Here is a 10,231-nt window from a genome sequence, read left to right as displayed (position 1 = left end):
AGATTAGTAGAAAGAGAAGGTGGTATCATACTGCTTCACATTTTATGAAAAATATAACCAGTATAAATGGATCATTAGATGCATCAGATTCAGAGTTAATGACAAACATTGCTGCTCACCAACACACTATGCTGACCATCAGTGGTCCTCTCCACAGAAGTCTGGTCATCTGAAATACACACACTTCCTAGAATATACCCTCCGAATCGCTGTTCATTTGCTATACAAGATATTAAAGAGCATTTATTAGATTTGGCCGTACCTGGTAGTCCATCATAGTGAAGCTTGGAAAAAATTCAAGAATGCGTGACTCAAAGAAGTATGGAAATATCCAAAATATAGGCATCTCCTTGCTGCTGTGAGCTAATAATGAAGAGAGATTCAGATGTAATTTTTTACTTTTTAATCAAGAAAAGCAGAATGCACAATGTAAGCTTCTATGAATATTTGTGCATTGAGACCAGTTGCCATACATGTGACAACTGCTTACAGCCACAGAAATTAGAACTAATTCCATTAAGAAAGCAGGATGCTGGTCAGCCCAATATGCTTATATTTAGCCATTATCAGTAAATTTCACTGGATATGTATTGTCTACCTAGACAATCATTACAGATAAATAAAAAGTACCTTGATTTATATCTTACACTATAAAAATACAGAATTAAGAAAAAAGTGATTTGCATCAGTCTCTTAATTTTTAAATATGAGTATTTAAATTATTACTTAAATTGTACATGTAATTTGGCTTCTTGTAGCTTTAGAAACTAGACTAAGTGGATGAACACTCATCTCACCAGTAGGAAGTATGCACAACATCAATAAGTCATTTATTATGGACGAAGTGACCATCTCCCATCATCTTACTCATTTCTAATGCATACCTTCCTCTTGTGCCTCTCTCCACATTGCAATCAGCTTCTTAAAGCTAAAAGCCAGTGCCTCCACCAAACCTCCAAAAGGAGGATCAGTCACCATTATGACCCCTTCACCTTTTTCTTCATGCAAGAATTTTCTACATACTTCTTGTGCAACCTAAAAGACATAAAGGTTAGTGTCCAGAAAACAGGCACAACATTTTTTTTTAAACTAGTGATGCTCAATGAGGGTGCTGCAAGATTCATAAACGTGCTACAGGGTGTTGTGCTAGATGGGCAGATACCTAAAAGTGATTCATCAGATAAATCTAGGTATTCCAAATAGAAATCTGGTATCAAAAATATTCTGACCTGTTGTGGTCTTCCTGAGTTTTCTGCAACAGAAGAATTGCTCTATTTGTCCGTAGGGGAAAAATTAATGAAAGCTAAGTGCTGGCATTTTCCAAGGGGTGCCCCAGGTCTAACAAGGGCTGGCTCAAGTCTAATAAGGTTGAGTACATTTAAGTAATACTGGACAATTTAAAGATAAGTTTATTGTTTGTAATTCCCTTTTAAAAAATGAAGATGTATGCTACTTTTTAAATGTGAAGTCAGCATTTCTCACAAGAGTGTGTTGACGCCCACCTTCCTGGGGTCATCTGATCTCAGCAGTCTTTCCTGCCCAAGTACGGGGGGCTGGACCCAATGACCTTTAAGGTCCCTTCTAGATCCTAACAGCTATAAAACACTACATTAAGAATACAGGCAACCAGTTCTCCACAGTCAAAGCAGATACAGCAAGGAAGGTTGCAGTTCAAATTTCTTACATTTCCTAAAATTGACCTGAAGGAATGGGTGTTACTAGGCAAGACAGAACAGTTCAGTCAATAGCTGCTCTTTTCTCTTGGCCTGCAATCTGTACAAATTATAAAAATATATTAGCTCCCATGCAAATTACAAGGGCTATGGTTTGACAGCACAGATGGGAAGTTTCTATAGTGCCACCTCAGACTTCCCAGAATTAAAAGAACTACAGTAAACTATTAACACATACAGTTATTCACTCTCGCTGGAGAAACTCTCCTGGGAGTGATTTAACCCTGGTTGTTCCCAGGTTATCTTTCTCCTGGAGTGGCCATTTTTACCCTGGGAGAAAAAGCCTGAACATCCATACACTCATGATTTCTCCTGGGAGAGCAGCAACTCTGCAAGGAGAAACTGAATGTCTGTACAAGGTGACAGACAGCAGAGCACTGTCCTTCTATCTCAATCAAAGCAACATTAAAAGAAAATAAAAAAGGTTAGATTTAAACTAGAAAGGCAAGAAAATTCATTTTGATTCATTCTAGAAAATACTTTTTTATTTCTAAGAATATATTAAAAGATATGATTTAGGATGAAAAAATATGAAACTGACTATGAGCACGCTACAGGGCATCACTAAAAAGTATATTTGTGTCAGTAAGCTGATGGCTGCAGTAATAATGGCCCTAAAAGAAACCAGCATCTACTGTTTAGTGACATGAGGGTTTTCAAATATGCATACAGTGCATGCAGTGTCTTATACAATGTATCTTACATTATTTTATAGTATATATTGTAAGATGTACTATCATATTGTTATAATGCTATGTTACTATAATTATATATTAAAATGACAAAAATAATGCATACTATATTATATAATACTACATATTACTGTAAGATTTTATTCTGCAGACAACTGTGGACATGACACTGTGGGGCTAAGTTTCTAACACTCAAACTAAATTATTCTGCCCTTTCCTGTCTGTGCTAAAGGATGCCAAATGCCTGTACTAAAAGCAACAGCATGGCTCAGCTGGCTTTGGGGAAAATCTTGAGAAGCTGAACAATTCTGTGGATGACGTACAAGAGAGAAGCTCATTTCCTTTTAACTACATTGGTTGACAGCAAAAAGCAACTCTTGATAGTAGGAATTTAAATACATGCAAGTCCTTTGTTCAAAGGCAGTGCCATTTTTACAAAATAAATTTCAGATTGGACCCTCAGTGTAAGTTAACAGAAACAGGAAGGTAAGGGTTGGCAATATTTTCGGGCAGTGCCAAAAACACCCACAAGGTCTATTTGTAAGACGCTGGTGTGCCAGGAGTAGATGGCAGGGGAACCGTGAGGAACCCAATCCTTTTTGTAGCAGTGTAGTCTAGCCTCTTCCCCACTGTCCACCCCGAGGTGCACATGTACCTGCCCCCAGCAACTAGCCAAGCTGGAGTTCTGTGGACTCTGGTGCAGCTGCTTGCAGCCTCCTAGCTACCTCTCACAGCTGACCCAGGCTCTTGCAAGCAAAGCAAGCAGCTGCACCAAGACTACAAGCAGCTGCACCAGGGTCTGCAGACCCCTGGCCCACCTCGTTGCCAGCAGCAGATGCACATATGCCTTAGGGCAGACAGTGGGGAAGGGGTCGGGGCTTCACTGCCACAAGAAGGATCAGGCCCCTCACAGCTCTGCCACCATCCGCCCCAAGGGCCGTCATGCCAAGTAAAATGTCTTCACATGCGCCAAGGGTTTCCGACCTCTACTATAGTAGAATTGATCTTTTCAAGTGTTACCAAGTAACAGAGTGCCAACCACAAACTGCCTGAAATTAAGGAGTTTCTCCTATGCATGGTCAGTGTATATTATACAGTTTCTTACATTGTCTTCTGAAGGATCTATCTTTGGCCAGTCAGACAGAATACTGAACAGATGCACTAGTAGTCTAAGCTAAAAGATTCCCAACTCTGTTGAATTTTTGTGGTCTTGTATTTAAAATGCTTGTTCCCATTGCTTCTGTAAGAAAGCAATTTGCATCAGTAAAGTCTTTCCTAAAAAGTCTAAGAAGCAGTAAGTAAAATTAGTTTTATAGGTAGTGTTACCATTAGATATAATGGTATATAGTTACTAAAGAAACAGGCACATTTATTCTTTGAGCCAAGATAGAATGTGATCATCTTCAGATCACGAAAATATTTTCTACCAGATTGGTAATACATTTCTATCAAGTTCTAAATAAACATTATATGTAGTTCAGAGAAAACATTCAGAGAATTTGACTGGCCCTTACCTCTCCACCAAAGAAATAATGGTTAAACATGTTATAGTGGCAGAAATCTTCCTCTGTATAAAATTGTGAATACCTGTAAAGCAAGTTTTAAATGTAACAGAAAACAAATATATTCCTGTCTGCCAGAAGCAAGGTTTTTGGTGAAAATATATTAAGAAAAAATCATTAAGCACTATCACCTTGGGGCACTGACTGTCCTTATAGTACTTAGTGGCAAACCACTGAGCGAATTGAAAAATAAGCATACAGTGTGGATTTTGGCTGAGCAGGAGCAGGGGGGAAGGGGCAGGAAGGGAGTAGATGACACAAACTAAAGATAAAATAAAATGCGCACAGAATAGTCTGTGTCTTTTTCCTATATAGGTAAGCACATAAAAAGCCTACCTGAAATCAATGTCTAACAAAAGGCTTTTAACATGGAACTGCTGTTCTTCAAATCCATTTATTCGGATCAATTCATGAAGCCTGAAATCATTAAAGCAAACAAGTTAATGGATACAATGCATTTCAGAAAATATTCAGCAAGATGAGTAAGACCAAAGTTTTTATAGAATACAAACCAACTTGTTTTTCAGATGAAATAAGGACATAGTTTGGGAGATTTTGGTGTAACCAATTTTCCAGTTTCACTAATATGCAAATACCCTTATCTAAAATAGAGCATTAGAAGATGATAGATCAGTGAAGATTACTGAATCCATCACACTGCTTAATAGGCTCAATTCTAACTGTCAATCTACTGCTTATTTTACCAATTAAAGAAGAATGGCTGCTTTGCCATATTTAAGAGGTCCTCCTTATTTGTGTCTTTATAAAAATCAACAAGATCTAGCTGCCTGGACAATACCAAGAATCTCAAACCTAAGTTTGTTAAAGGACTTTTATACTACTTACAGAGGGAAGATCCCTTCTACTAAATTAGTGATTTTCAATGAGGTTTAAGGTGGGAGGAGATAAACAGGGGTGAGGAGGTAAGGGCAGGCTCAGGCTTACCCCTTCTTGGCCACTGCCTGGACTCTTTGCAAAGAGTTAAAGTACTATAATAAACTAATTTTTTAAATGGGGTGCTGCTCCATTCACAGTTCTGGAGGGGTGTCTCAGGTCAAATAAGGTGCATCTCAAGACTAAAAAGATTGAGAACCACTGTATTAGATACTAAGGAAACCTAAGAAATTACTAGGTCCCAAGTAACAAATATACCTTGCCAAACACTGATGCTTGCTAACATACCTTGGTGTGCCAACACACAGCACTCTTCTGAATCCTAGTTCAGTAATAAGATCCAGCAAAAACTGGCAGCTTCTATCTGCAAACAAATATTGTGCATTTGTTTTCTTATTCTCCAGTGGATATAGAATCTGACTGGGCCTTTTTAACTGAGCATTGGTGATGTCAGTAAGTACTTCATGTCCAGAGTGATTTTCCCACTCAGCTGGCAGTAATAACTGCTGGCATTCTTGACAAAATTTCCTTTTCGATAATGGCAACAGAACAAACTTCTTATACCTTCAAACAAAATAATAAGAACCTCATTTACAAAGCAGAACCTTGAAAAAGGTGCAATGTTAGTATTTTAGCAAACTCTAAGTCATGTGCCTTAGAAATGTTAAGGTCACTATTTTATAGTTACATTAGCTACCTCTGAATCACTGAATGCAAGGGTTCCCAACATCCTAGCCAGACTCACCAAAGCTGCTTGCACCCAAGGGAAATTTGCTTTCCAAAGATGCTTGTTCCTTCAAGCTGACAGGCTAAGCATGTCTGTAGCATGTTACTTGCACTATACAATTGGCCACGAATGAGCAAAGTTTGGAGACCACTGAATTAATAACTAAGAAAAACTATTTAAAAGAACTCTTGGGAATACTATCCCCTGACAAGAGAAGAGCATTATATATTGTCAAAGTTTATTGGGGCTGATCTATTTCTCCTAGAAAAAGTACTACTTATTTAATTAAAGTGTGGAAGCTCATATTTTCACTGGTGAAGGCATGAATAGCCATAGTAACTAAACATGTAGGCCCATACATCTGACTGCAACATAAAGTTTAAAGAGACAGATACAAATCAGTAATTAATGTGAGCTGGTCAAAAAATTCTTCCAGAAAATGTGACCAGGATAACAGCAAGACCTTTATTAAATTACTTAGCAGTTTACATTTCCTTTGGCCTCTACGATCTCTCACATGACTAAGCAACACACTTTCCTTTTCAAAGAGTTTTCTAAAAGTATTCACCACAACCCACAATTGCTACTGACGTCATGAATTATTTCTATTAGAGCAGTGCTCTATCCACATATGCAGGCCCTACCACCTTGAGAAAGATACAGTACTTGCCCCTGAAAAGATTACGATCTAAGGAAATATTTCCTATTATTTTCCATCCATAGTTCACCATGTCTTGTTTTGCTAAGTCTCACTCACTGGATTTTTATTTATTTTTAATTAGTGTGAAAAAGGAATGCTCTCTATGTATGATGCAACTAACCCTACAGCAGACTCATATTTAGAAGGGTAAATGAACAACATAATACCTTTCCACATTCTGTCTGTGTGATAAAGAGGGCTGACTACTTCTATTAAATTCTTCTCGTGCTGCAAGTCTAGCATCTGACACCTGCAAAACAAGATGCAAAAGCTCCAATAATAAACAGATGTGGCTCTATTTCACATAATTTCTTAAATCAGAAAAGGGTTAACAAAAAACTCACAATGAAGTTTCAAAATTATCAGGGTGTTTCAGAAAGAAATGGCAATTATAATATAATAAAAACCTTAGTCTGTTCATCTGTCTGTCTGTAACACTTTATTCGCGCTCCGATTGGTTGTCTCGGCAACCAGAGTGCTCTGCACAAACAGCTACACATAGCGGAGCATCACCATGACAACGGGGACTATGGGGCCAAAGTGGGGGAATGAGGCCAGATTTGCTAGCTTTGCCCCCACCCTTCCAGGCCCTGCTCCTTGGAGATGGCAGTGGCATGGAATGGAGCGGCAGGGGGTGGGGGGCAAACAGGGTTGCACTGGGAGTGGCAAAGGAGGGGGCCCATAGGGCCAGATACAGGGGTTGGGGAGGCATATAGGAATGGGAGCGGGGTGGGGCAGGACACATAGGGCCAGAGGTGGAGCAGCAGCACCGCGGGGTACTGGATGGCAGCACTCTGTCCCCCCCCCACCCCATAATTCATGACAGGCAATTTGCTAGTTTTTAAATAAAGCCATTGTGTGTGCAACAATAATTTATTGGACCACATCACTTCTTTACACAGCTGTAAACAATGGGTACATTTGATTATGCTACCAATGTACCCCACTGTCATGTACCATATTTACTTGAATTTAAGTCAAACCTGAATTTAAAACAACACCCAATAATTAAAAACTAACTACATATGGAAAATGTACAAATTTTTTATAATTTTCTAGAAATATAATCAAGTATTGGAGGCATGTCTTAAACTCATCCCCCTCCCACTGCTACAGTAGGAAAAGCAGTGACTGTGGGAGTCAGATGGCTGAGCGGATCACCCTTGCCTTCTGCTACACCCCCACCTCTTCCCCCTGCAGCCTTCCAGGCCGCTCCCGCCCTGCCACCTGCACCCCATCCCCCAAGCTCCCCACAATCTCTGCCTCCCTTCCCCCCAGTCTTCATTTCTCACCTCTGCCTCCCATATTGTCAGATGCTGCCTTGACTCTGTTCCCTCCCACAGCACAACACAGCACAGCACATGAAAGCTCTGCCCTTGTTGGGCCATGCAGCAGCGACAGCACTGCTGACTGTGACTGTCCAGACTGAGCAGGATGGAGTCCAGCCTGAGCTGGAGCTGAGCTGCACTGCACCTGACAGTAATGGGGGAGGGAAGGGGCAGGGGTAGAAACTACAGAGGGCAAATGGAGGAGAGGGGGAAAGGCTGCTGTGAGTCTGACTCTGGCCCCAACCTAGGCTCAGGTCCTGAGTCAGAGCTGCCTGCCCCTACCCCCCCACTTCGTACATAAATCTAATACGAGGGGCTTTTCCCCCTATGCAGATTGGGGCAGGGTGGAGGAACGCCTCTCAGATTCAAGTAAATACGGTAGTTTTACACACAAAACGGTTTTACTTCAAAATCATTGCGACTTTCTGAAACAACCTCATGGAATATTCCTGGCATAAAAGCACCCCATCATCCAGGAATCCCTTATTCTCTGGGGAGATGACAGTGGCATCCAGCATACTCCAGAGGAAAGCATTTGAAAGAATTTAAAAATAGTGCAGAAGGATGAATACCCATCTTTTAATTCTTCAACAGTGAGCAGAGCCAGGAAGGGGAAACAACAATGCTCTTTTCCAATGGTGTGAGAGAAGGGTGTGCTGTCAAAGAATTTCCATAGCCAAAATAGGATCCTCATCAGGTTAAAAAGTTACAGCCTGATCCTACAATATTGAAAACAACAGGAAATTTGCTACTGGCTTCAATGCCTTCAGCTGTTGTGAAGGTCAGAGTCCTTCCCCAAGGGTTTTAAGTCTTCATTTTATCCCCCCAAAACTTTTTTTTTTTTTTTAAAGTCTTGTAAATGTAAGAACAAGGCATCTACAAAGAAGCCAGAAAACAACTCCACTGGAAAACCCTAAAGGCAGGCACTGAAGTTCAGTAGAATAATGAACTTGCAATAGGGTTTGTGATGCAGATGCAACTCCTTCAGGCATGTCTCACTAGAAGCATCACCACAGTCCATATAAACTAGATACCAGTCACCACACAGCTTTCTTATTAGTTTCCTCCCAGCAGCTCCTATCACCACACAGCTTTCCTATCACTACCTACCAGCTGGGCTTGAACCGTAACTTAGCAGTGAAAGACTTGGAAAAAAAATGAATTCCCAAATTATTCTGTATCAGTAAAAGGCAGAGTATACTAACATGCGGAAGAGAAGACGCATCTATTTATTTGATGTATTTGCTACCCATCCCAAACAAAGCTCTCAGCATTAGGAGAGAGTGCCAAGTTCTTTACATTTCCACTAGCATACATAGATCTTGAGTTAATACTGGGTCACAACTATCTGAGCAAAGACAGCAAACAAGGGGAGGGAGGAGGCTGGGGCTCTGAAATCACTGACTGTCGAGATGACCAATAATATCTCTTTGTTTCTTTTCTCTCCTAAATGCTTGTATCCATCTGTCATCTCCTGTCTTAAACATGGAATAAAAGTTCTTTAGAGCAGGGACCTTCTTTTTGTTGTGTCCATTCAGGTCAGAGCACAACATTATCTTGGTGTCCTTGCAGCAAAGACAGCTTGCACTGGAGCCAGTAATCACCACCCTGCTTGCCAGATCAGAAATCTTCAGTTCAAATATATATCCAAATATACATCCAAGACACGAAATAACATTCACCGCAGCCTTAAGCAGTCTATTCTTACCTTTTCATTTTCCCACTGAAAAAAGTTACAGTCTTTTCTATCCCTACATGCGGAGCAAGCATAAAACCTCCTCCCTTCTTCTTTCCCTTGGCTTATCTTGACAAACAGAAGAGCAGGACCTACAAGAGAAACATGCTGACATTAGAGGACTCAAAACCGAGATAAACAAATAAAAGCCTAGAAAAAGAGAGAAACAGGCAAGTTTTCTGTGCCGCTGGCAGGCTGGTCCCAATGACATCTGTGGTACTACACTGATACCCAAAACCTGCCTTTCCTTTTCAGAGTATATTTTCAGGCTCTCGAAAGCCACTGCCATGGCCTTCTGGATTCTCTCAGCCCACGAGACTGGATACCTCACACGGACACGGGGCAGCACCCGCACAGTGGTGCAGCCCTGAGGCCGGGAGGGATTTCTTAGGGCGAGATGTTTGCCGGCTGGGACCAGGGCAAACTCGCTTAGGTCCTGCACTGCATCCTCTGGGTCTGGGACAGACCTCCCCCGACCCCGACCCTAACCACCCCCACGTAACAGGAGGGCCCCGCGCGTCGGACAGGCCCAGGCCGCCAGGCGGGCGCGTCTTTGGGGACGGGTCCTGTTACTGCCGGGCCCAGCCGAGGGGCCGGAGCGGGGTCCCGGGGTTGGAAGCAGCGCAGGGGCCGAGGCCCAGCCAGGGAGAAGCACGGCCGCGCAGCCCGACCCACCGTGCGGACAACAGGGCGCGGGGAAGCCGGGCTCCGCGCTCAACGCCACCGCCTCGCCCGAGTCCACAGACGCCTCCATGCCCCAGGCAGCCATGAGTCCGCCCCCGTCCCGGCAGCCTCGGCGCGCTGCGGCGAGTGGGACCCAGCGCCGCGGTGGCTCGCCCCTGCCCCCGCCCCCGCCCTCG

The 10,231-nt window shown here is 42.1% G+C and overlaps 1 protein-coding gene across 5 annotated transcripts in view; it reads right to left on the bottom strand.

Annotated features, from left to right (window-relative positions):
* ZCCHC4 (zinc finger CCHC-type containing 4) overlaps positions 1-10,147 on the bottom strand; it is a 26,378-nt gene extending 16,231 nt beyond the window's left edge. The window contains exons 1-8 of one of the 5 annotated variants that reach the window (XM_019526131.1): positions 10,047-10,147; positions 9,345-9,463; positions 6,476-6,558; positions 5,170-5,445; positions 4,324-4,404; positions 3,940-4,012; positions 885-1,035; positions 263-363 (exon numbers count right to left, since the gene is read on the bottom strand). In XM_019526131.1, the coding sequence (XP_019381676.1) occupies positions 263-363; positions 885-1,035; positions 3,940-4,012; positions 4,324-4,404; positions 5,170-5,445; positions 6,476-6,558; positions 9,345-9,463; positions 10,047-10,140 (978 nt within the window). In that variant the 5' untranslated portion in view covers positions 10,141-10,147. Of the gene's footprint in view, positions 1-262; positions 364-884; positions 1,036-3,939; positions 4,013-4,323; positions 4,405-5,169; positions 5,446-6,475; positions 6,559-9,150; positions 9,245-9,344; positions 9,464-10,046 lie in introns of those variants that run through there. The other 4 variants (XM_019526133.1, XM_019526132.1, XM_019526136.1 and 1 more) reach the window with 4 other exon arrangements.
* Positions 10,148-10,231: the final 84 nt, after the last annotated feature.

Source organism: Gavialis gangeticus, unplaced genomic scaffold (assembly GCF_001723915.1).
Source record: "Gavialis gangeticus isolate Ggan-Ray unplaced genomic scaffold, GavGan_comp1, whole genome shotgun sequence".
Lineage (NCBI taxonomy): Eukaryota > Metazoa > Chordata > Crocodylia > Gavialidae > Gavialis > Gavialis gangeticus.
Note: the sequence above shows the minus strand (reverse complement) of the source record. Positions and strands in the feature narration are given on the sequence as shown.